General features: G+C 42.4%; 1 protein-coding gene across 4 annotated transcripts in view; it reads left to right on the top strand.

Annotated features, from left to right (window-relative positions):
* egflam.S (EGF-like, fibronectin type III and laminin G domains S homeolog) overlaps positions 1–27,763 on the top strand; it is a 90,812-nt gene that overhangs the window by 12,579 nt on the left and 50,470 nt on the right. For all 4 annotated transcript variants that reach the window (XM_041580590.1, XM_018244516.2, XM_041580588.1 and 1 more), the window contains 2 exons: positions 19,091–19,200; positions 26,367–26,450. In XM_041580590.1, the coding sequence (XP_041436524.1) occupies positions 19,091–19,200; positions 26,367–26,450 (194 nt within the window). The remainder of the gene's footprint in view (positions 1–19,090; positions 19,201–26,366; positions 26,451–27,763) is intronic.

Raw genomic sequence — 27,763 nt, 5'->3', positions numbered from 1 at the left:
CTTGTTCACATTCTGTCTAAATATCCATAATATTACCGTCTCCAGAAAAAACACCGGAGTGACTTTTTTCAAGCAGCCATAATATATTTTACGTAATCCGTATCCATCGCTGTATTAGTGTATAAATTGACCTTTTAGGCATTATTTGCCCTGTAGGCATTTTTTGCCCAGTGTGTTATTCAACCAACTGCCATCTAGCTGTGTGACCTTGTTCACATTCTGTCTAAATATCCATAATATTACCGTCTCCAGAAAAAACACCGGAGTGACTTTTTTCAAGCAGCATTCATATATTTTATGTAATCCGTATCCACCGCTGTAGTAGTGTATACGTTGACCTTGTAGGCATTATTTGCACAGTGTTTTCTTCAAACCGCCATCTAGCTGTGTGAGCTTGTTCACATTTTGTCTAAATATTGATAATATTATCGTCTCTAGAAAAACCACTTGAGTTACTTTTTTTCAAGCAGCATTCATATATTTTACGTAATCCGTATCCACCACTGTAGTAGTGTATACGTTGATCTTGTAGGCATTATTTGCACACTGTTTTCTTCAAACTGCCATCTAGCTGTGTGTATTATCGTTTCCAGAAAAACCAACTGAGTTTTTGTTGTTGTTGTTTTTTTAAAAATAATGCCAGGCAAAGGCAGGCCGCCACGCAGAGGCCGTGCTAGGGGCCGTGCTGCTATGCAATCCTGTGGCCCTAGCAAATTGCCCAGTTTTAAAAAGCCAATGACCCTGAACTCCCAAAATGCTGAAGAGGTAGTTGACTGGCTTACACAGCACACCCCATCCTCTACCGTTTCTAACTTTACCACAACATCCTCCTCATCCTCCACTGCTATGGCCACCCCACGTAACACTTCCTCCACCACCGGTGCCCCTTCTTCACTGGAGTCAGAGGAGTTATTTTCCCATGAGTTTCTTGAACTGAGTAATGCGCAACCATTATTGCCAGAAGAAGATGAAGGAGATGAGGACGTTACACCAGATTTAATTCTGGCAGAGAACACGATAGAGATGGACATAATGAGTGATGAGGAGGAGGTCCCCGCTGCTGCTTCCTTCTGTGATGTGTCAGAAGAAATTGATGCATCTGAGGAGAATGATGATGAGGGAGATTGATGTTTTGTGGGTGCCTAGTAGAAGAGAGCAAGAGGAGGGTAGTTCAGATGGAGAGACGGAGAGTCAGAGAGGCAGTAGGAGAATAAGACTTAGAAGAAGCAGGGAGGACAGCCCGCAGGGATCAGTAGGGCAACAACATGTATCGGCACCTGTGTTCAGCCGGCCAACGCACCCGCCATTGCCGCCAATGCCGCCAACTTCTACTGTTACCGCCAGATCGCACACTTCCAAAAAGTCAGCAGTGTGGGATTTTTTTAATGTGTGTGCCTCTGACAAAAGCATTGTAATTTGCAATGAGTGCAGTCAGAAACTGAGCCTTGGTAAGCCCAACAGCCACATAGGTACAACTTCTATGCGAAGGCACATGAGCGGCAAGCACAAAGCACTTTGGGAGCAACACCTCAAAGGCAACAGGCAAACTAAAAGCCACACTCCTTCTGGTCCAGCATCTTACTGCTCTACCTCTGCTCTCCTTGACCCGTCTGAACCACCCTCCACTCCGCCTTCCACCTTGACCACCTGTTCCCATTCCCAGTCATCTGCCACCAGCCAAGTTTCTGTGAAGGCCATGTTTGAGCGTAAGAAGCCAATGTCTGACTGTCACCCCCTTGCCCGGCGTCTGACAGCTGGCTTGTCTGCACTCTTAGCCCGCCAGCTTTTACCATACCAGCTGGTGGACTCTGAGGCCTTCCGCAAATTTGTAGCAATTGGGACACCGCAGTGGAAGGTACCCAGCCGCAATTTTTTTTCTAAAAAGGGAATACCACACCTGTACCAACATGTGCAGAGCCAAGTTACCGCATCTCTGTCACTTAGTGTTGGGCCAAAGGTCCATATGACTACTGACGCATGGTCCTCCAAGCATGGTCAGGGCAGGTATGTCACCTACACTGCCCACTGGGTGAACTTGGTAATGGCTGGGAAGCAGGGAATGGGTAGCTCAACAACAACAGTGGAGTTGGTGTCACCGCCACGGATTGCACGCGGTTCTGCCACCACCTCTACTCCTCCATCGCTCTCTACCTCGTCTTCTTCCTCTTCTTCTTCTTACTCTGCTGCTGGGTCCTCCTTCTCCTCCTCCACACCTGTGCACCCCCAGCTCCCCCTAGGCTATTCGACGTGCCAGGTACGCCGTTGTCACGCTGTCTTGGGGATGACGTGCCTGGAAAGCAAAAACCATACCGGATCTGTACTCCTGTCATCTCTGCAGTCACAGGCCGATCGGTGGCTGACCCCACACCAACTGCAGATCGGAAAAGTGGTGTGTGACAATGGAAGCAATCTGTTGGCAGCGTTGAGACTGGGCAATTTAACACATGTGCCCTGCATGGCACATGTGTTAAATTTAATAGTCCAACGTTTTGTCTCCAAGTACCCAGGATTCCAGGACGTTCTCACCCAGTCCAGAAAGGTGTCGGCCCATTTCAGACGTTCCTACACAGCCATGGCACGCCTTGCTGACATTCAGCAGCGCTACAACATGCCAGTCAGGCGTTTGATTTCTGACAGCCAGACTCGCTGGAATTCAACGCTCCTTATGTTGGAACGTCTGCTGCAACAACAAAGGGCCGTCAACGAGTACCTTTTTGAACTGGGTGGTAGGACTGGATCTGCAGAGCTGGGGATTTTTTTCCCCCGTTACTGGGTGCTTATGCGCGATGCCTGCAGGCTCATGCGACCTTTTGAAGAGGTGACAAATATGGTCAGTCGCACCGAAGGCACCATCAGCGACCTAATACCCTTCGCTTTCTTCCTGGAGCGTGCCGTGCGACGAGTGACAGATGAGGCTGTAGACCAGCGTGACGAGGAGCTGGAAGCGCGCGATTTCTGGTCGGAATCACCAGAACGAACCCAGGCACCTGCTGCAACGCAGGGAGAGGTGCCAGAAGTGGAGTCAGAGGAGGAAGGTGGCTTTGTGGAGGAGGAGGAGGAGGACCAACAGGAGCAGGCTTCCCAGGGGGCTAGTGGTGACCTTTTGGGGACCCCTGGTCTTGTACGTGGCTGGGGGGAGGAGACCGTGGATGATGCAGTCCTTGATAATGAGGAAGCGGAGATGGATAGCTCTGCATCCAACCTTGTGAGAATGGGGTCTTTCATGCTGTCATGCCTGTTGAAGGACCCCCGTATCAAGAGGCTTAAGGAGAAGGACCTGTACTGGGTCGCAACGCTACTAGACCCTCGGTACAAGCATAAAGTGTCAGAAATGTTACCAACATACCACAAGTCCGAAAAGATGCGGCATTTACAAACCAGCCTGCAAAACATGTTGTACAATGCTTTTAAGGGTGATGTCACTTCAGGAACTCATCAACATTCCAGGGGCAGAGGTGCCAGTAATCCTGCCACGAGCACACCTGCAAGGACAAAGCCCTTTGGCCAGTCTGTAACGTCAGACATGCAAATGTTTTTCTGTCCAAGGCAGCGCCACAACCCTTCTGGATCCACCCTCAAAGAACGCCTCGACCGGCAGGTAGCGGACTACCTGGCATTAACTGCAGATATCGACACTCTGAGGAGCGATGAACCCCTGGACTACTGGGTGTGCAGGCTTGATCTGTGGCCAGAGCTGTCACAATTTGCCATGAACCTCTTGTCTTGCCCAGCCTCAAGTGTGCTCTCAGAAAGGACCTTCAGTGCAGCAGGAGGGATTGTAACTGAGAAGAGAACTCGCCTAGGTCACAAAAGTGTCGATTACCTGACCTTTATTAAAATGAATGAGGGGTGGATCTCGGAGGGTTACTGCACGCCGGAAGACTTGTTCTGACTTCTATGCAGCTGTCCTTCTCTTCAAGCCTCATGACTCCACACACAGCTGTCCTTTAGCGTCCTCCTCCTCCCTCCGCCACCGTTACAAACTAGGGTGCAAACCCTACTGGTTTAATTTTTTCTGGCCTCTGTGCTTCAGTGGCTGCAACCAAAAAAACTGGGCAAACAATGTCTACAAGGTCAACGTATGGCAAAAAATGACTATTTTCAGCATTTATATGGCATATTTTTTCTGGCAACTGTGCTTCAGTGGCTGCGTCCAAAAAAATGCATATTTTCTGCATTTATATGGCATAATTTTTCTGGCCTCTGTGCTTCAGTGGCTGCAACCAAAAAAATGCATATTTTCAGCATTTATATGGCATAATTTTTCTGGCCTCTGTGCTTCAGTGGCTGCAACCAAAAAATTTATATTTTCAGCATTTATATGGCATAATTTTTCTGGCCTCTGTGCTTCAGTGGCTGCAACCAAAAAAATTTATATTTTCAGCATTTATATGGCATAATTTTTCTGGCAACTGTGCTTCAGTGGCTGCGACCAAAAAAATGCATATTTTCTGCATTTATATGGCATAATTTTTCTGGCCTCTGTGCTTCAGTGGCTGCAACCAAAAAAATGCATATTTTCAGCATTTATATGGCATAATTTTTCTGGCCTCTGTGCTTCAGTGGCTGCAACCAAAAAAATTTATATTTTCAGCATTTATATGGCATAATTTTTCTGGCCTCTGTGCTTCAGTGGCTGCAACCAAAAAAATTTATATTTTCAGCATTTATATGGCATAATTTTTCTGGCAACTGTGCTTCAGTGGCTGCGACCAAAAAAATGACTATTTTCAGCATTTATATGGCATATTTTTTCTGGCCTCTGTGCTTCAGTGGCTGCGGCCAAAAAAACTGGGCAAACAATGCCTACAAGGTCAACGTATGGCAGTTGTTTAAAGAGAACAGTAGATTACTAGCCAGCAAAGCTACCTAAGCTAAAATGTCCCTCAAATCCCTGCAGACTTCTGTCCCTCCAATACAGAGCAGTATCAAGCAGATTACTAGCCAGCAAACTTACTATCATCTGTCCCTGAAATCACTAACAGCTCTCCCCCTACACTATCTCTTCCAAGCACACACAGGCAGATTTTTCTGTTTGCCCAGTTTTTTTGGCCGCAGCCACTGAAGCACAGAGGCCAGAAAAAATATGCCATATAAATGCTGAAAATAGTCATTTTTTGCCATACGTTGACTCAACGTATATGGCAAAAAACATGGGGAAGGTCCCCATAGGCTTTGCAAGCTTTTTTTGGTCGAAGAAAAATCATTCGATCGATGTATTAAAATCCTTCGAATGAAACGATTCGAAGGATTATAATCGTTCGATCAAGCGATTTTTCACTCGATCATTCGATCGAACAAATGATCCCCATCCTCCCGCCCACTTCCCATCCCGCCCACACCCCGCCTCTGCAACGCCCACTCCCCATCCCTGACTCCACCCACCTGACTTGCATCCCCCTTCCTTGCTACAGGTAAGAGGAGCAGCTGGGGAGGGGTTTTTTTTTATTATCTATAGAGGAAGCAGACCCCACAGTCCAAGCCCCCCTGTTCCCCAGTCCCCCTGCAACTACGGGGTCTGCTTCCTCTATAGTTACACCACTGTGCCCAGGGCCTGGGTCTCTGTTCCCTAACATTAATATAAAAATGCTATCAGGTATATATTTTGGTGATAAGTTGTTTCTCCCTTTTATTGCTACTTAGATAAGAGAACATTGATTTGCAGTGTATATTCCTGTAGAGACATGATTAGTAGAGGAATAAGCTTCAGAGACCACATAGGAATGCATTTGCCTTTGCTTACGAAATGTAATTGAGGAATAAATATTATTTGTCTGGGTCTCTACAAATGTGAATGTGATGGATGAGGTGATTTGGAGCCTTTATCACCCAACCACTGAGCTGTTAATCAACAAGGTTAACTAAATGATCCAAATCACTCTGGGTGCCATTTCTCTAGAGCATAGGGTTGGCACCGGCCTTTCTATATATTTATCTTTTTTTCATATTAATAACATTGGGATCAACCATCATTTTTACCGGCCAGGCAGCTAAAAGACCGGCTAGATGACAACCCTACTAGATCACTGTAGCTTAAATGCTGAGATTGAAGCTGAGACAGAGGGGGGGGGGGCTCAGTAAGGGTGAGATTTGGATAAAAGCTTATTTGCTCTCCAGATAGATTTCACTAGTTCTGAGGTCCCAAAACTTTTTTTTACCTGCGAGCCACATTCATATGTAAACAGAGTTGCATTTAGTAGCCCATATATAGACTGGTAGCCTACAGGATAGCAGTACACCTGGTTTTTATACAACCAAAACTTGCACCCAAGCCTGAAATTCAAAAATAATCACCTGCTCTGAGGCCATTGGGTACAACATCCAAGGGGTTGGTGAGACACATGTTGCTTATGACCCACTGGTTGGAGATCACTGCTCTATACATATTGTAACTTTGGCTAAATTACTTTTATATTCCTATATTCCTAAAAAAATTTATATTTTCAGCATTTATATGGCATAATTTTTCTGGCCTCTGTGCTTCAGTGGCTGCAACCAAAAAAATTTATATTTTCAGCATTTATATGTCATAATTTTTCTGGCAACTGTGCTTCAGTGGCTGCAACCAAAAAAATGCATATTTTCTGCATTTATATGGCATAATTTTTCTGGCCTCTGTGCTTCAGTGGCTGCAACCAAAAAAATGCATATTTTCAGCATTTATATGGCATAATTTTTCTGGCCTCTGTGCTTCAGTGGCTGCAACCAAAAAAATTTATATTTTCAGCATTTATATGGCATAATTTTTCTGGCCTCTGTGCTTCAGTGGCTGCAACCAAAAAAATTTATATTTTCAGCATTTATATGGCATAATTTTTCTGGCAACTGTGCTTCAGTGGCTGCGACCAAAAAAATGACTATTTTCAGCATTTATATGGCATATTTTTTCTGGCCTCTGTGCTTCAGTGGCTGCGGCCAAAAAAACTGGGCAAACAATGCCTACAAGGTCAACGACGTTGACCTTGTAGGCATTGTTTGCCCAGTTTTTTTGGCCGCAGCCACTGAAGCACAGAGGCCAGAAAAAATATGCCATATAAATGCTGAAAATAGTCATTTTTTGCCATACGTTGACTCAACGTATATGGCAAAAAATTACTATTTTCAGCATTTATATGGCATATTTTTTCTGGCAACTGTGCTTCAGTGGCTGCGACCAAAAAACTGGGCAAACAATGCCTACAAGGTCAACGTATGGCAAAAAATGACTATTTTCAGCATTTATATGGCATATTTTTTCTGGCAACTGTGCTTCAGTGGCTGCAACCAAAAAAACTGGGCAAACAATGTCTACAAGGTCAACATATGGCGAAAAATTACTATTTTCAGCATTTATATGGCATATTTTTTCTGGCAACTGTGCTTCAGTGGCTGCGTCCAAAAAAACTGGGCAAACAATGCCTACAAGGTCAACGTATGGCAGTTGTTTAAAGAGAACAGTAGATTACTAGCCAGCAAAGCTACCTAAGCTAAAATGTCCCTCAAATCCCTGCAGACTTCTGTCCCTCCAATACAGAGCAGTATCAAGCAGATTACTAGCCAGCAAACTTACTATCATCTGTCCCTGAAATCACTAACAGCTCTCCCCCTACACTATCTCTTCCAAGCACACACAGGCAGATTTTTCAGATACATTTTTGCCCTTGATCCCCCTCTGGCATGCCACTGTCCAGGTCGTTGCACCCTTTAAACAACTTTAAAATCATTTTTCTGGCCAGAAATGTCTTTTTTAGATGTTAAAGTTCGCCTTCCCATTGAAGTCTATGGGGTTCGCGAACCGTTTGCGAACCGCTCGAATTTTTGCGCACGTTCGCGAATATGTTCGCGAACTTTTTTTCCGACGTTCGCTACATCCCTAATCCAGAAACCTGTTATCTGGAAAGCCCAGAATTAAAAAAACAAAAGGCTGTCTCCCATACACTTCGAGGCACATTTACTCAGTTCGAGTGAAGGAATAGAATAAAAAAAACTTTGAATTTCGAATGTTTTTTTTTGGCTACTTCGACCATTGAATTGGCTACTTCGACTACGACTTCGAATCGAACGATTCGAACTAAAAATCGTTCGACTATTCGACCATTCGATAGTCGAAGTACTGTCTCTTTAAAAAAAACTTCGACCCCCTACTTCGCCATCTAAAACCTACCGAACCTCAATGTTAGCCTATGGGGAAGGTCCCCATAGGCTTTGCAAGCTTTTTTTGGTCGAAGAAAAATCATTCGATCGATGTATTAAAATCCTTCGAATGAAACGATTCGAAGGATTATAATCGTTCGATCAAGCGATTTTTCACTCGATCATTCGATCGAACAAATGATCCCCATCCTCCCGCCCACTTCCCATCCCGCCCACACCCCGCCTCTGCAACGCCCACTCCCCATCCCTGACTCCACCCACCTGACTTGCATCCCCCTTCCTTGCTACAGGTAAGAGGAGCAGCTGGGGAGGGGTTTTTTTTTATTATCTATAGAGGAAGCAGACCCCACAGTCCAAGCCCCCCTGTTCCCCAGTCCCCCTGCAACTACGGGGTCTGCTTCCTCTATAGTTACACCACTGTGCCCAGGGCCTGGGTCTCTGTTCCCTAACATTAATATAAAAATGCTATCAGGTATATATTTTGGTGATAAGTTGTTTCTCCCTTTTATTGCTACTTAGATAAGAGAACATTGATTTGCAGTGTATATTCCTGTAGAGACATGATTAGTAGAGGAATAAGCTTCAGAGACCACATAGGAATGCATTTGCCTTTGCTTACGAAATGTAATTGAGGAATAAATATTATTTGTCTGGGTCTCTACAAATGTGAATGTGATGGATGAGGTGATTTGGAGCCTTTATCACCCAACCACTGAGCTGTTAATCAACAAGGTTAACTAAATGATCCAAATCACTCTGGGTGCCATTTCTCTAGAGCATAGGGTTGGCACCGGCCTTTCTATATATTTATCTTTTTTTCATATTAATAACATTGGGATCAACCATCATTTTTACCGGCCAGGCAGCTAAAAGACCGGCTAGATGACAACCCTACTAGATCACTGGAGCTTAAATGCTGAGATTGAAGCTGAGACAGAGGGGGGGGGGGCTCAGTAAGGGTGAGATTTGGATAAAAGCTTATTTGCTCTCCAGATAGATTTCACTAGTTCTGAGGTCCCAAAACTTTTTTTTACCTGCGAGCCACATTCATATGTAAACAGAGTTGCATTTAGTAGCCCATATATAGACTGGTAGCCTACAGGATAGCAGTACACCTGGTTTTTATACAACCAAAACTTGCACCCAAGCCTGAAATTCAAAAATAATCACCTGCTCTGAGGCCATTGGGTACAACATCCAAGGGGTTGGTGAGACACATGTTGCTTATGACCCACTGGTTGGAGATCACTGCTCTATACATATTGTAACTTTGGCTAAATTACTTTTATATTCCTATATTTGTGTCTTTGCTAGGTAAATAAGTCCCTTACAGTCCCGGACTGGCAATCTGTGAATTCTGGTAGATGCCAGAGGAGCTGCTCTAAGTTTCTATAGAGAGTCACTATTTTGTGGGCTGGTCAGGGCCTGTTTGGGCCATTGTGTATCTGAAATGCCAGGGCCTTTCTTGGATTCTCAGTTCAGACCAGGTCTCTTTCCAGAGGTTGGATCTGCAAAGGGGGCTTAAACTGAGAAATTCAGCCTTATCACGTCCAGCAGCAAGATCTGAGGTAGCCTTAGCTTGGTGTTTCTAGGTGTCCTCTCTATAACATTGTGCCATCAGCTTTATCTGCAGGGGTTGTCCCATACAGTTACCATTTGCTTTTTGAGTACTTAGACTTCCATACCTCCCAACATTTTGGAAATAAAAAGAGGGACAAAAATTTTTTTTGATCACGCCCATTTTTGTGGACACACCATGTTCATTTTACAACATTTGGCAGGTTATGAAAGTTTGAACATATTTCTGTGGGTTTTTTTTTCAGTTATTACAGTTTTGCTGATGAATTGCCCTTTAAGCTTTAAATTGAACTTCTCTCAAGGGACCTGTTATCTTTTATTGTAACAATTACTTATTTGCTCATCTCAAAATTGTTACAAAAGTATCTTATATGCAACTGTGGCTGCTCTGGGCTCTCTGCCAAAAGCCAATTAAATTAGAAACATTGTTTCTTTTTCTGGCTGTTCAGTGCACAGAAAAACGGGACTTTTCAGTACAAACAAGGGACTGCGGGTTGAGCTGACAAAAGAGGGACTGTCCCTCTAAAAACTGGACAGTTGGGAGGTATGGACTTCTGTTTCATCTGACAGTGGAAGTAACCTTTCGCTGATCATATTCCAAAAAAGTCTCCTTAATTTGTATTGACCACGCTGGTTGGATGATTCAAATCTCCATCTTGAACAAGTTTAGCTGTACCATGACAGGACATTAGATCTGCAGGGGCTAAATGTGCTCTAGGCGGGTACTTTGTGTTGTGAACTGGTGCAACCTGACCTATAGAAACAGAGCAATATCTTAATTGTAATGTACTTCTCCGTATGACACACCATCCTGCTCCATTAATAGAAACAAACAAAACCTTGGGTTTTCTCATTTCTGGAATCCTTAAGTGGAAGAAGTGTTTATAAGGCTCCAAATCCAGCTGAGTTATTTGTCTGTGTAGGCTTCATGTTGTTCCCATTCCTATTAGCAACCACACTCTCACGGAATAGCTTTTTAAATAAGATCCAGCTGGCATTAGAATTGGAAAACATGAAATAAATCAGGCTAATTGAGTTTGTCAATTGTGACGGCCAGCCTGAAAAGACTGGGCAAACCCACTTTTCCCTGCACCATATAGCGGTGTGGTTCCTATACCATACATGTAAGGGTTCTCTCTTTCTAAAGGTGGCCATACACGGGCCGATAAAAGCTGCCGACAGACCGTGTCGGCAGCTTATTGGCCCGTGTATGGGGCCCCCCGACGGGCTTCACCGATCGAGATCTGGCCGAAAGTCGGCCAGATCTCGATCGGATGGGACAGAAAATTAGCAGCCCTTTCTACTCTGTGGATGTCTATGACTTCCTATAGGGCCAAATCTGGTTTTAACAATGTACTGATTCTCATTCTGCCCGCTGTATTGGACAAAGAAGCAGAACTATTGCTTTAGTATGATAAATAGGGATGTAGCGAACTGCCGATTTGGTGTTCGCGAACGCCGTTCGCGAACACCGGCAAAAAATGCGAACGTTCGCGAACAGTTCGCGAACTTCGAACACCCGCTAAAATCGTTCGATTCGAACGATCGAAGGATTTTAATCGTTCGATCGAAGGATTTTCATTCGAATCGAATGATCGAAGCCATTCGATCGAATGATTTTCATTCGATCGAATGCTTACAATCGTTCGAACGAATGGAAATCGTTCGATTTTTAGCGGTCGAAGGAATTCGAATGGTCGAACGATCGAACGCGAACTCAAAATGCGAACGTTCCCAAACATTCGCGAACATTCGGCGGACGCGAACGGTCGAAGTTCGCGCGAACTAGTTCGCGGGCGAACAGTTCGCTACATCCCTAATGATAAACAGTAAGGTTGGCATTGCTACATCTTCCCTGGATAAATATGGTAAATTATAATGGAAAGTTCTCAGCATACCTCCTTTAGATCATAAAGGATGCTGAATATCACATTTAGGGCTCCCAAAACTGCCGTCCCGCCGGCTAGAATCTAAATTGCTGGCCGAATGGCACTCACGAAGAAACTTTGGGCGACTTCGGATAAAAGAAGCGATCAAAGTGCCATCCTGCTGGTGATTCTAGCCGGTGGGAATGCAGTTCGGGGAGATTACTCGCCAGAAGAAGAGACAATTTGTCGACGTGTGACTAAATCTCCCGAGTTCTCCACGTGTGTCTCTGCCTTTAGGGGAAGAGTTGATTTGTCTTTTCAATCCCACAACATTGTTTGTTTTATGGTCAGCTCCTGGAAGCGATGGCCCATAGTTCTGATTGGTTTCTGGCTGCTCATTCATATGGTCAGAGCATCTATTGCCCTTATATAAATAAATGTTGCAATGGAAATTGAACACCATTAAATGCAGAAGAAGCAGAGAACAGACTGGCTCCTATTAGAGGTCAGAGCTATTAACCAGGAAAATTGTGTTACTTGAGTTGTGTGTGCTCTTAACTGCTTATATTGCATAGATGGGCTACCTTAGGATAAGTCACAATAAAAAAGAAAATAAGCAAATAAGGTGCTGGTTTTCTTATATATTCAGCCTCTGATTTCCAAAGATTCCTCCCAGGAGACCCTGATTAAGCCTGGGAAACAGAATAGAGACCAGGAATTTCTATAATCATTAAATCGGAACTATCACGAATATAAGTTTTATCAAACTGAAATAAGAAACATTCTAAATACAATCAATTAAATATTCTGCATTGTTTCTGAAATAATCAAGTTTATATTCATTATTCCTCACAATATTCCTCTCTCAGCATCTGTTTCTTTTCATTCTCTCTTCATGCAGCAGTTGGGTGTCAGATATTCATTGACAGTTAAATCCAATATATCTTATGGGAGGCTTCCTTTCCTAGCAGATGTATTAGAGATCACTCAAATAACTGATTCCAGTACAAACAAAATAACTGCCCTTTGCACATGATGTCTGGTGATTTTAATAGAGTGATCTCTAATAGATCTTCTAGGCAAAAGGAGCCCCCCTATAAGATATATTGGATCTAACTGTCAATGAATAGCTTATATTACATTTTTATTTTCACGATAGTTCCCCTTTAAGCACTGTGTTTTGTGGAAGGAAATATCACTTTATTAAAGGGATACTGTCATTTTGAAAAAAAAAAAAATTCAAAATGAATCAGTTAATAGTGCTGCTCCAGCAGAATTCTGCACTAAAATCCATTTCTCAAAGAGCAAACAGATTTTTTTATATTCAATTTTGAAATCTGACATGGGGCTAGACATATTGTCAATTTCCCAGCTGCCCCAAGTCATGTGACTTGTGCTCTGATAAACTTCAATCACTCTTTACTGCTGTACTGCAAGTTGGAGTGATATCACCCCCTCCCTTTTACCCCCCAGCAGCCAAACAAAGAACAACGGGAAGGTAACCAGATAGCAGCTCTCTAACACAAGATAACAGCTGCCTGGTAGGTCTAAGAACAACACTCAATAGTAAAAACCCATGTCTCACTGAGACACATTCAGTTACATTGAGAAGGAAAAACAGCAGCCTGCCAGAAAGCATTTCTCTCCTAAAGTGCAGGCACAAGTCACATGACTGGGGGCAGCTGAGACCTCCTGCCCCCCCAGAAAAAAAATCACAGGTGACCCAAAGGCCCCCCTACAGAAGTAACATACCCAACTCTCCCCATGGCCGTGGGGTCTGTTTGCTCTCTAGTTACACCACTGCAAATATCCCAGGACCAATTCCATGTATAATACCCCAGAACACATGAAACGGAAAATACAGACGCAAATTCAGAACATACAGCAGATAAATACAGATAGTCATTTCTATATATAACACCTCCAGGAACACATGATAGGAGGATAAATTCAGTGCCAGATTCATTCATAATAACCCCAGATCTTTCCATAGGATACATAGTTACATAGTTACATAGTTACATAGTTACATAGTTAAATTGGGTTGAAAAAAGACAAAGTCAATTAAATCCAACCCCTCCAAATGAAAACCCAGCATCCATACACACACCCCTCCCTACTTTTAATTAAATTCTATATACCCATATCTATACTAACTATAGAGTTTAGTATCACAATAGCCTTTGATATTATGTCTGTCCAAGAAATCTTCCAAGTCCCTCTTATAGTCATTAACTGAATCAGCATCACAACATCACCCGGCAGTGCATTCCACAACCTCTGGTACATGTATTGCCAGTTCTATATATTATGCCTTCTAGAACACAACAGGTTAAATACAGTGGCAGCTCAGTGTGTAATACCTATTGGATAACATGGAAGGACAAATAAAGTGTCAATTCCATGTACAGGTATGGGACCCGGGATTGTCAGGATAATAGATTTTTCCGTAATTTGGATCTTCATACCTTAACGCTAATAGAAAATTATTTAAACATTGAAGGATCAGTAACACCAAAACCGAAAGTGTATCAAAGTAATGAAAATATAATATACTGTTGCTCTGCACTGCTGCAATTGGTGTATTTGCTTCAGAAAGACTATTATAGTTTATATAAACAAACTGCTGTGTAGCCATGGGGGCAGCCATTCAAGCACAGGATACACAGTAGATAACAGATAAGTACTACTATAGTTTATATAAACAAGCTGATGTGTAGCCATGGGGGCAGCCATTCAAGCATAGGATACACAGTAGATAACAGATAAGTACTACTATAGTTTATATAAACAAGCTGCTGTGTAGCCATGGGGGCAGCCATTCAAGCACAGGATACACAGTACATAACAGATAAGTACTACTATAGTTTATATAAACAAGCTGCTGTGTAGCCATGGGGGCAGCCATTCAAGCACAGGATACACAGTAGATAACAGATAAGTACTACTATAGTTTATATAAACAAGCTGCTGTGTAGCCATGGGGGCAGCCATTCAAGCACAGGATACACAGTACATAACAGATAAGTACTACAATAGTTTATATAAACAAGCTGCTGTGTAGCCATGGGGCAGCCATTCAAGCACAGGATACACAGTAGATAACAGATAAGTACTACTATAGTTTATATAAACAAGCTGCTGCGTAGCCATGGGGGCAGCCATTCAAGCACAGGATACACAGTAGATAACAGATAAGTACTACTATAGTTTATATAAACAAGCTGCTGTGTAGCCATGGGGACAGCCATTCAAGCACAGGATACACAGTAGATAACAGATAAGTACTACTATAGTTTATATAAACAAGCTGCTGTGTAGCCATGGGGGCAGCCATTACTGTTCCTTTAATTAAACCCAATAGACTGGTTTTGCTTCCAATATGGATTAATTATATCTTAGTTGGGATCAATTGCCCCTGGCTACACAGCAGCTTGTTTATATAAATGATAGTTGTTTTTCTATAGCAAACTCATCAGGCAACAGTATATTATATTTTCATTCCTTTAAATTACTTTAATTTTCTGGCATTACAATTCCTTTAAAAAGGGAAGGGCCCAAGACATACTCCAGCAATAGGGCATTTATATTGTTTAAACAATGAAACCACTAACAGACACCCTGCACTCAATACTCACGTTAACGTATATCTATTACAGAATGTGGCCTTTGCTGTGAGGGAGAAATTGACAGTTGCGCAAGGAAGACACTCGTGCTCTGCAGTCTGTGCGACACCTAAATGAGGCAATTTGCTAAAGTTTTGCAACAAAACACTGATTAGCATTTTGCTGATCTTGCAGCTGGGATTACGGTGGGATCTCTGGAAGAAAGTGTCGTTAATGAGCATTTTATTCGCTCTGCCCCCCTCTCTGCCACAGATTGGTAAACTGCAAATTGTGCACAAACCTTTAATGATGCAATTCATAAAGAAATTATAAAAGAGCATCTAGGAGAGTTATTTTTAACTGCTCTACACCACCGATATCATCAAAAATAATAGGGCTGTAAAAATGGAAATGGAAATTTGCAAAGAGGAAATCAGCCTAATCTGATGATATGAATTAATAGCAGGATAGTGATATACAGACACGTTGGCATTTGGCCTGTGAGGTTTTGCCTATTTCTGTATCAATTCCTGGAGGGTTAAACTTGATGAAAATTATTACAAAAACTTGTTTTTTTTTTTTAAATATTTTTTTCTTTTTTAATTAACTTATAGGGGCACATTTACTAAGCTCGAGTGAAGGATTCGAATGAAAAAAACGTAGAATTTCGAAGTATTTTTTGGGGTACTTCGACCATCGGATAGGCTACTACGACCTTCAACTTCGATTCGAACGATTCGAACTAAAAATCGTTCGACCATTTGACCATTCGATAGTTGAAGTACTGTCTCTTTAAAAAATACTTCGACTACATACTTTGGAAGTTTAAACCTACCGAGGTGCAATGTTAGCCTATGGGGACCTTCCCCAGCACTTTTCTACGTTTTTTTTGATCGAAGAAATCCTTCGATCGATCGCTTAAAATCGTTCGAACCGTCCGATTCGAGGGATTTTATCGTTCGATCGAACGATTTTTACTTCGATTGATCGATCGAAGGATTTGCGCTAAATCCTTCGAATTCGATATTCGAAGTCAAAGGATTTAACTTCGAGGGTCGAATTCGAGGGTTTATTAACCCTCGAAATTCGACCCTTGATAAATGTGCCCCATAGACAGCAAATGATATCAATAGCTTTGTAGACATCTGCAGTCTATAGGAGGCAACTTCGGGCAACTTCGAAAAACTAACGATCTGAAAGCCATCCCGCTGGCGAATTAGATTCTAGTGGCGGGAGGCAGATTAGTCGCCAAAAGAAGAGGCGATTTGTCACTGGGGGACTAAATCTCTCCGAATCTTCACGTGTGTCTCTGCCCTAAAGCCAAACAATGAGTCCAGTCTGAAGATTCCCCTGAGGTCCCTTTAATGTAGAAAAATACGTTATTCTAGAGCAGGGGTCCCCAAAGTTTTTCACTTGTGAGCCATATTCAATTGTAAAAAGAGTTGGGGAGCAACACAAGCATGCAAAATGTTCCTGGGGTGCCAAATAAGGGCTGTGATTGGCTATTTGGTAGTCCTTACTTGGACTGGCACTTTCAAGGAGGCTCTACTTGGCAGTGTACCTGGTGTTTATTTAACCAAAAAATTTTTTTTAAATAAACTCCTGCTTTAAGGCCACTGGGAGCAACCTCCAAGGGGTTGAAGAGCAACATGCTGCATGTGCCACTGGTTGGGGATCACTGGCTGGCAGCTGTGGGAGAAGGCGACAATCTGAGTGCCTTAAAAAAATATCTTGGCATTGGCTATTCCATAGATGTTTCTTTTAATATTTTTCATGTGTATATGCTTGGTGCATTACATGATCACCTTTATCTCCACCATAAGCTTCTCTGCCCACTTGACATCCCCAAATGATGCTTCAGAAAGCGATAACCAACAGAACATTTCATATTTCAATTTGTTGGTTATATTGCACCCATAGACCCTTAGGCTCTGGATCTGGTCATATGACTATAATAATGTGTGACCTGTGAAGTCACTGCCCCTAGGGTTGGCCAGTGACGTGATACACCTGCATATGGGGGTTATCCGTTGTCCCAGTTTTCCTTTATGACTGGTCAGTACTAGTGCAGTTGCACCAGTGTTCTGTTGGATAAAGTATATGTTTGGGGCTCTACATGAAAATTCATATTAGATTACCTGGTTCCTTTTCATTGGTCGCTATGAAACTCAGGTCAAGGAACTCAAGCATATAGCATGCAATTCCATGTTTAGCCTCACTTAACACAGTAGAGGTTGTAGGCCAGACGTTATAATGGAGGATGGAAAGCAACCAAGACAAAGTCAATCCTACAGGACCTACATGAAACACATGTAATTGAACTACAGTTGGGGGAAGTGGCTCATGTCCTCCTCATCTCCAAGTCTGATAGGGTCTCCTTGACCCACCAGCTGTCATCTGAACTGTGCACAATTAGTTCTCTGTTGGTGTGTCCTATGGAACATTTAGGAGGTATATTCTGAAGGCATTACAGGGTAAGAGCCGTAGTGCAAGTGACAAACTGTTACTATTGAGACATAACTGGATCTACCAGAAAAAGAAGACACTTGCATCTTATTAGTAGGCAAGGAACTACAGCTAAGGGATCTATTATTTTGCTTTGGACCTTGCGTTTTTGGATAAGGGAGCTTTCTGTAATTTGTGTCACCATATCCAGGGTGGGGACACTGGGAAAAAAACGAATAGGTCCTTGGCCCTTGTAGGCCCCGCTGAACCAGACTTGCTGCCAACTCCCTGTCAGGAACCTTTAGTGCTCTACTTCCACCCACGATCACCGCCGCAAGGAGGATGTAGCAGGTATGTGGCACGAGTGGGGCGGGGGTTACGGTGCATTTAGTGGAAGAGTTAGCAGCCTAGGTAGGTCCTGGACACCCAAGCCCCACATTGACCACGCCTAACGTCTGCTAAAAATCATTAAAACAACAAAAACAACGATAGGATTGCTATTTCCACCATTATGGATTCATGCAATTTAGCTTCCCTCAAGAACAATCTACTGTTACATAATTACAGAGAAAAAATAAATAAAAAATTAGAATGATCTGCTTATAACGGCTTCTATGGGAGATGGCCTGCCTGTAGTGATGGGTAAATTTCTCCCATTTTGCTTCGATGAAAAATTTCTGAACTTCCTGGGAAATTCGCGAAACGGCGAAAAATTCTCAAAAGAATCACGAAACTCGAAAATCGACTCCTGCGTCAATTTTGGATGTGTGTCCGAAAAGTCGCTCGCGTCAATTTTGCCGCCGCCGTTAAAGTCAATTGGCGGCTGAATATTGTTGACATGCAGAGATTCTGATGCAAGTGACTTTTCTGACGCGCGTCTGCCGCACGCGAAAATTCTAATTTTTTCAAGAGTTTCACGAATTTATTTGCCAGTGGAAAAACTTGGAAATTCGCCGCGAAAGCTTTCTGGATAACAGGTTTCAGGATAAGGGATTTTATACCTTTACAAGATATCATGGATAGGAGGTGATACTTTAAAGGATGTACATCATAGCCCTTGAGATGCTATTGAATGTGATGATTGACTGATGATTCTGGGAAATGTTTGAGTTTTCTACAGGGAAACTTTTGGACAGTCGAAGAAAATCTTATCACCGAGTGAAGATGATTGTGCTATGTGATTGTGCATAACAGTTTTATTAAGATGAAGATTCACCGGGCAATTTTATTAAATATGTTTTCCATATATAAAAGGAGTATTATGTCCACCTGTTCCCTAATAAGCTAATATTATAATAATAATAATGATAATAATAATAATATGTTTTATATCCTTCTGAATGGGTCACATGGCAAGAAAACAGACCTAGATATGAAAAACTGGAGAGATGATCTAATATTGTGAGCTGTTCTGTTGTTTTACTTGTATTTTCTTACTTGTCATTTTTGCTTTTGAAACAGATCGTCTGGGGCCTCCTCTGGATATTCATCTGGAAGCTCTGAACTGTACGGCCTTCAGCGTCCAATGGAGAATGCCAAGACAACACGCGAGCACCATCTCTGGCTATACAGTATGTGTCTCAACCAGCAGTACACTAAGGGGGTTATTTATTACAGTTCAAATGCTAAAAACTTAGTTTTTTGTTACTATAAAATCCAATTTTTTTAAAAAAAAAAAAACTCAAAGATTTATTATACACCGAGGCTACAATAATTCAGAATCTGAAAATGCTTCATCTTCAACCTGTCTTGTAGAAGTCAATGGAAGAGGCCCTATTTGCAATTTAAGGAGATTGTCTGTGCTGGGTTTTGTATGATAATCCGAACATTTTTGGCTTTTCCGCTGATTGCGCAAAAAATTCAGACTTTTCGAGTGTAAAATCTGAAAAATTTAAATTTTTCATGAGACAATCCGAAAAAGTTTGAGTTTTCATGCCAGAACCCGAAAAAGTCATTGATCGATCTGATTTTTGCATGTTTTTTTTTTATTGATAAATAAGGGTAAATCGTGGATTCTAGTATGGTCTGACTTTTTTTATTTAAAAAAATCAGAAAAATTAACCCTCTAGTATTCACGTAAGCGTGACATCCTGAACATCGAATAACTGCTAAGTGGAAGAAGCCAATTCAACATGTTGGAGCCACTAGAGCAGAAACACCAACAAGTATGGGATCTGTTATCCAGAAACCCATTATCCAGAATGCCCTGAATTACAGGAAGATCATCGCCCATTTTTTCTCCATAATCATAAGACAGTACCTTTTCCAACTAAGAAATACTGTACCTGTAATTAATCTTTATTGGAGGCAAAACAATCCTATGGGATTTATTTAACTTTTAAATAATTTTTTAGTAGGCTTAGGGTATGGAGATCGAAATTACGGAAAGACCCCTTATCCGGAAACCCCCAGTTCCCAAGCATTCTGGATAACAGGTCCCATACCTATATAACCCTAATCTTCAAAAGATAACTAATCCAGCTATTTTCATGCCTGGACCTAGAACAGCACAGATTTAGGGGGCGCTTGAGCACGATCGGGGGGGGGGGAGAGGGCGTGGTCTCAGGGCACCCCACCAACAAATCTGGCCCTGGATATTTCTCTATTCACAGTCATCATCATTAGTCATATTACTGGGCATGGCCAGCAGAAATTAAAGGAAATGAACTTTGTTATATGATAAAGACATTGGAAATCTGAGAAAATTTGCAATTGGTCTTCAATTTTTATTCATTTTCAGTTATTTAGCTCTTTGTTCAAGTTTGGACAGACAGCAGTTGCAGGAATATGAATAGTAGAGGAATTAAATAGTAAGATAAGGACTAAAAAGTAACACAAATAATAAAACTGCAAGCACACACGGCAACAGATTATGGGGTCAGCGACCCCCATTTGAAAGCTGCAAAGATTTAGAGGAGGATGGCAAATATTAAAAATCTATAAAAAAAATGCAGAGTGATTGCAAAGTTGCTGGGAATAACACATTCTATAATATACTATAAAGTTAACAGAAAGGTGAACCACCCTTTTAAGGGATCTTCCTTTATACAGAATGCTGTTTTCCTTTGTTATGAACCAATTCAGGTTCCCGAGAGGCTCTTTGTAGTGAGTCCCAATCGGCTTTGTGGCAGGACATCAGATGTGCATAGGAACAAACAGCTTCAACTATGAACATGGCCTTATATATTATTTATCTGATAAGCGCCTGAAAGCTTTTGTGAGTTTATATGCATGTCCTGATTCCCAATTTCTACCATTCTCATTCTGTTGTTGTTAAAGGAGAAGGAAAGGCTAAAATTAAATAAGCTTTATCAGAAAGGTCTATATAAATACACCAGTAATCCCCCAAAGTAATTCTGCTCTGAGTATTCTGTCAAAAGAAGCACAGCATTTCTTTCCTTCTATTGTGTACTCATGGGCTTCTGTATCAGACTTCATGTTTTCAGCTTAAACCTCCAGGGCTAGGGCTTGAGCATGCTCAGTTTGCTCCTCTCTCCCTCTCACTGCTGTAATCTGAGCATAGATCCTTGATACTCAGGCAGGTGATGTCACACCAAGCTAATATGGCAGCTGCTATCCTAAACAAACATGGACAGTGCCTAGAGCTGTTTACTCAGGTATGGTAAAGCATTCTGCAGAATAAATATAGTCTTATAGCTTGCACTGTTGTGGTTAATCTATTGGCAATAAACTGCTTTGGTAGCTTTCCTTCTCCTTTAACAATGGGGGAGACGTTGCTATGACTTGTGCACTCATACTTACATATTTACAGTGTCATTCCATATCTATATCTAATAAAATCACAACAAGACCCCTGCCCATCAATCAGTACAGACATCTCACTATACTATACTTCCATGCAGTCGGAGCCTACTAACTGGATCTACCAAACATCACGTTCATTTCCTATGGGAAAAAAAAAATATTTGAAAAGTATCAACATAAACAAAAGACTCTGAGTTGCATTTAATAAGAAGGGAAGACAAGGTTAATAAATTATTGAGGAAAGTCGCTGTGAAAATAATTGCACATAACCCATGGGTATTGGAATCTGGTGCCAGACACAGAACAATTAGAGTTATCGATGAAACTTGAAATGATAAATCTGCATTTTATTTATTTCTTTTTTTTGTAAAACCGATGCAAAAATGAATGAAAATGCCAGTGACAAGGTACAAGGAAGAATCTTTCATTACAGATACCCCCATGGGTCTGCAATGAATCTGTAAAACGCCTGGCGTATTGAAACAGAAAATGAGTTTATTCTCATGAGATTATGTTGATAAAGAGCTGTGGTTTGTCTCTTGTCAGCCTGTGTTTGATTTTACTTGTCACATATTTAGCATGATTGGGGTTACTAGCAGTGGCGCAACTACTCACCGGCAGGCCTTGGTATAGGATGAGCACCTGGGCCCCCCTGTCGGGCCCTCCCCCCTATGAATCGCATGCACTGTAAAATCTCCCCCTGCCCAACCACCCACGATATCCATTATCGTGGCTCCGGTGGGCCCCAAGAGGGTGCGGGCCCAGGTGCCATCGCACCTGCTGCACCCCTGGTAGTTACGCCACTGGTTACTAGATCAATAACAAGCTGCAGGGGATTCAGAAGTGTGTGATATAGTAAGGGATCGACACCCGCAGACAAAATGCACGCGACAAGTCGGATGGAGACGCAGGCATCAAGATTCTCGGATTGAATGAAAAGTCGCAGGTAAAAACTACATTACGTCCGACGCGACTGTCGGATGTGGATGCAGAAAGCAGCGTCTTCATCTGACAGTCGGACTGTGTAGTTGTTACCTCCGACTTTTTTATTCAGTCCAATTATATCATGACACTTGCAACTTCATCCGTCTTGTCGCGTGCGTTTTGTTGCAGGGCATCAATCTGACTTTTCATTCAGTCCAATTATATCTTGACGCGTGCAACTCCATCCGCCTTGTCGCGTGCGTTTTGTCGCCAGGGTATCGATCCAACGAAAAACATTTGTGGAGTTCTACCCTAAGACATTCTGATCTATAAGGGTGGCAGAATGGCTCTCATAGTAATGAAAGTGTTCTCTGTCTTCAGAAATGGGAAAAGTGCCTTTAATTGGAACTGAGACTAACGGCAGTTCCGCGTACTTGATACCCCTAGGATGCGCAATCATTTTATTGCTTCAAAGCTCACCATGGGCCCTAGCATGTGCCAGTGCAGAATGTGCTTTCTGCTCTTTATTGTCCCAGGTGTTTTTTAGCATAACTAAAAGCTATTGGACCCCTTAGAAAAATGATTTTAGGCCCCCTATAGATCCTGCCCTTGCAGGGTCTTCTTCCTCTATACTAATAATAATAATACCCTGTCAGGAGTGAGAGGGTTGGGAAGATTCTCTTTTACATGAGTTATGATCTTGCTATTATCAGAACTAGGGTTAGGCAGAGTAGTCACGTGTCTTTGGGCGCAAAAGCTAGGGGGGCGCGAGGCACGTACCTTCTCTGTCACCTACCCCATGTCTGGTCCCCTCTCTCCAACAGTCTCTTCTATTTGGCCGTGTATTTGTGGTTCCGCTCATCCGAGCAGGTTGAATCAAAAGTTGCAGTTTGTGCATGCGCACGACCAGCCTAGGGTGCCTGGCAAGCCTGTCCCGGCTCTGCTCAGTTCTGTCCCTCTAGTACAGGGGTCCCCAACCTTTTTTACCCATGAGCCACATTCAAATGTAAAAAGAGTTGAGGAGCAACACAGGCATGAAACAAGTTCCTGGGGGTGCCAAATAAAGGATGCAATTGACTATTTGGTAGCCCCTATGTGGACTGGCAGCATACAGGAGGCTCTGCCTGTTTTTTATGCAACCAAAACTTGCCTCTGCTGTAGGTCACTGGGAGCAACATCCAAGGGGTTGGTGAGTGACTGGTTAGGGATCACTGATCTAGAACAACCTTAAATAGTAGGGAACAGATGAGATTTTACAGGTATGGAATCCATTATCCAGAAACCCACTATCTGAAAAGCTCTGAATTGCAGGAAGTAGGGATGGGCAACATTTTTCGCCTTGTTTCGCCGAAAAAATGACGCAGATAGGCTTGTATGGAGTTGTGCGTCAAAATAAAAAGACGCGCGTCAAAAAAAATTCGCCGCGTGACAAAATTATTTTGACGCCCATAGACTTTAATGGGCATCAGCGACATTTCGCCAGTGGCAAATTTTTGGTGAAACTAAATGGGTCAAATTCGCCCATCCCTAGCAGGAAGGCCATCTCCCATAATTCAAAGGATTTCCTTTTTCTCTGTAATAATAAAACATTACCTTCTACTTGACCCCAACTAAGATATAATTAATCCTTATTGGGGGCAGAACAATTCTACTGGATTTATTTCATGTTTAAATTATTTTTTAAAGTATGTAGATCCAAATAACAGAAAGATCTCTCAGCCAGAAAACCCAGGCCCTGAGCATTTTGAATAACATGTCCCATACCTGTAATATAATAAACGATACTAGCAATATGTTGTACCAGGTTAGCCATAGAGCGAACCCAGAGAATTTAGAGCAGATTATACCTTTTATTAGCTGACTTAGTAGATATCAAAATGCAGGCTTTTGGGAATACTTAAAGGGGTTGTTCATCTTTCAAACAGTTTTTTTCAGTTCAATTATTTCCAGATTTAAAGACTTTTTTCAATTAATTTCCATTTTTAATTTTTTTACTGTTTTTTTCAAAATCTAGGTTTAAAGGGGAACTCCACACAAATGTAACTGAAGCTTTTTGAAAAGTAAACATAATTTCAAGCAACTTTGCAATATACATTAATAAGAAAATATGCAGACTTATCATGATTTTTAATGGTTTCTGACAGTTCCCTAAGCCTAGCCCCCTGCTCTGCTGCTGATCTTGTCTGACTACTTTGCTGAGCTGACTGACTACTGTTACTTTGTATCAACAGCCATCTGTCCTCAGCCTGCATCCTCCAAACCCCACAATTCCCTGCACATGTGATTTCAATAAGGAAAGGAAAATCACAGTGCAATGCATTATGGGTTATGTAGTTCCTGCATGCTGTCTGTAAACTGTGGAGAAGTTGTTACAATTTGTAACATCAGTGTTTAGTCCCTCATTCCACTGGATTTCAAATGATGAAGAAAGAGAAGAACTGTTGAAGGGCATGTAAAGTCTAAAATAGAATAAGGCTAGAAATGCTGTATTTTGTATACTAAATATACACACGAACTTACTGCACCACAAGCCTAATCAAACAAATAATTTTTGCTTTCAAAGTTGGCAACAGGGGGTCACCATCTTGTAACTTTGTTATACATCTTTGCAAGACTAAGACTGTGCACATGCTCAGTGTGGTCTGGGATTTTATTTTTTTGCCTTTTCATGCCCTTAAAAAGGCTGGATTTCAGCAAAGAAAATGGCAACTATTGTATCAATTCTAACAGCTGCCTGTAATGAAACTCATGTATTCTACTCAGCAGGGACAAAGTTAAATGAACTTTGAATCTTTGAACTGCATATGCAAATTAGGGGCAGGGAGTGAAATTGCATGACTTTTTGTCACAAAATAAGGAAGTAAAAAATGTTTTCCCCTCCCCACCCCAAATTAGCATATGCAAATTAGGATTCGGATTCGGTTCAGTATTTGGCCGAATCTTTCGCAAAGTATTCCAGGGTTTGGCTGAATCCAAAATAGTGAATTCAGTGTATCCCTAATTGTTATTGCTACTTTTTTATTACTCATCATTTTATTCAGGCCTCTCCTATTCATATGCCCAGGGCCGGAACTAGGGGTAGGCAGAAGAGGCACCTGCCTAGGGTGCAACGAAAGGGGAGCACTGGGCAGGTACCTGTCCTCTGCCTACCCCTAGTCCATTTTTGCACTCCCTCTCCATTCCCTTCCAGCTTTCTCCCCTCCCCTTCTGCTTTTTCCCATCCCTCCCCCCTCTCCTCCAGGTTTTTCCCCTCCCCTCTGGCGATCTCCCCTACCCTCCCGGTCCCTTCCCTTCTGGAGCTCTGCCCTTCAGGTTTTCCCCTCCCTCTCCCTTCCACACGCACACGAGCACGGAGGGGAGTGCAGTGGCTGGCTGGGTTGCCTAGGGCGCCCAGTCGGCTTGGCCCAGCACTGCATATGATAGTTTATTAGTCAAATCAGTGCATGGTTGCTAGAGGAATTTGGACGCTAGCAACCAGAAACTGCAAGTAATATAAAATCAAAACCGATTGCAAATTGTCTCAGAATTTCACTCATCATTCTAAAACTAAAAGGTAAACAATTTTAAGGGGTTTGGAAAGAGGGCTGCCCAGCCAGGCCCATGCACATGGTGGTATTAGTCAGCACTCCAAACCCAACGTCAGAGGCCTAACTATAGCACAAACAAACTCTGCTTACTCTATAGCTAATAAGGAAACCCCCTCCTCCCCGCTACCTGCGGGGGGAAGGGGGACTCTAGTGGGCGGAGTCAGGTGAGGAAGTGGGTGGGGTGAGAATTGGGCGTGGTCAGAAGTGGGTCGGAGGATGAGGATTGGAGTGCACCGGGCCCCTCTGAAGATTTTTTTGCTGGGGGGCCCGGTTGCACTGGACAAGGTGCTTCTCCCTCTCAGTGACCACTCACCATCGGTTTAAACAAAATTTCAGACAGCAATTATCTTATGTGATATTGTAAAAGCTTTCATTATCATGATGGGCAAATGCCGTAACAAGCTGGTCTACTCATTGTAATAACATTTTAACTGTAAATATTATAATTTAATTTTTTTTAGGTTTTTTATACAGAAGTCATTAATGGCAAACATGTGAAGCAGCTCACGCAAGACGTTCCCATTAAACTGGATACGTTAACACTGGTAAGTTTGCAAAAGACTGGAGGATTTTTCCCAACCCTCTGGAAACCATGTTGGTTTATTACAAGGTTTTTATAACAGAACAGGAGATTGTTCTCTAAACAACTATTTCTAGCAAGGCCCTGCCACTGCTACTAGTAAAAACATGCCTGTAAATAGAAAATGGGTGCTAAAAAAAGGTACTTTTGGAACTATTTTTTTTATTGTTTTCAGCTTCTTTATGTATACAGTGCTACTGGCAGGCCCTGACTGGCAATCTGTGGGTTCTGGCAAATGCCAGAGGGGCTGCTGTAAGGTCCTATACACTGTTTAGTGGGCTGGTGGAGGACTATTTGGGCCTCTGAGTACTTCGAATGCCAGGGCCAATTTTGACTCACAGCTAGGGTTGCCACCTTTCAATAAAATTTGCACCAGCCGGTGCTGTGGGCGGTAAAGAGGGGTGGGGTGTAACATCAAAGGGGGCGTGATGTGATGCCAAAGGGGTGGGGCATGATGCCAAAGGGGGCGGGGTTAGAGCATGCAATTGGCCAGGCGGCGAAGAAAAGGTAAATTTAGAGCAGATTGGGGACGGGCCAAGGGCTGTAGTTAGGGATATTACAAATCCATTCAAGCACAGGATACACAGTAGATAACAGATAAGTACTACTATAGTTTATATAAACAAGCTGCTGTGTAGCCATGGGGGCAGCCATTCAAGCACAGGATACACAGTAGATAACAGATAATACTACTATAGTTTATATAAACAAGCTGCTGTGTAGCCATGGGGGCAGCCATTCAAGCACAGGATACACAGTAGATAACAGATAAGTACTACTATAGTTTATATAAACAAGCTGCTGTGTAACCATGGGGGCAGCCATTCAAGCACAGGATACACAGTAGATAACGGATAAGTACTAGTATAGTTTATATAAACAAACTGCTGTGTAGCCATGGGGGCAGCCATTCAAGCACAGGATACACAGTAGATAACGGATAAGTACTAGTATAGTTTATATAAACAAACTGCTGTGTAGCCATGGGGGCAGCCATTCAAGCACAGGATACACAGTAGATAACGGATAAGTACTAGTATAGTTTATATAAACAAACTGCTGTGTAGCCATGGGGGCAGCCATTCAAGCACAGGATACACAGTAGATAACGGATAAGTACTAGTATAGTTTATATAAACAAACTGCTGTGTAGCCATGGGGGCAGCCATTCAAGCACAGGATACACAGTAGATAACAGATAAGTACTACTATAGTTTATATAGTAATGCTCAGGGTAATCTCATGTTCTGGGATCATATTATTCTCCCCTGTGTGCCA

The sequence above is a fragment of the Xenopus laevis genome, chromosome 1S, assembly GCF_017654675.1.
Source record: "Xenopus laevis strain J_2021 chromosome 1S, Xenopus_laevis_v10.1, whole genome shotgun sequence".
Classification (NCBI taxonomy): Eukaryota; Metazoa; Chordata; class Amphibia; order Anura; family Pipidae; genus Xenopus; species Xenopus laevis.
The sequence above is the reverse complement of the archived record's forward strand: the minus strand, read 5'-3'. Positions and strand labels throughout refer to the sequence as shown.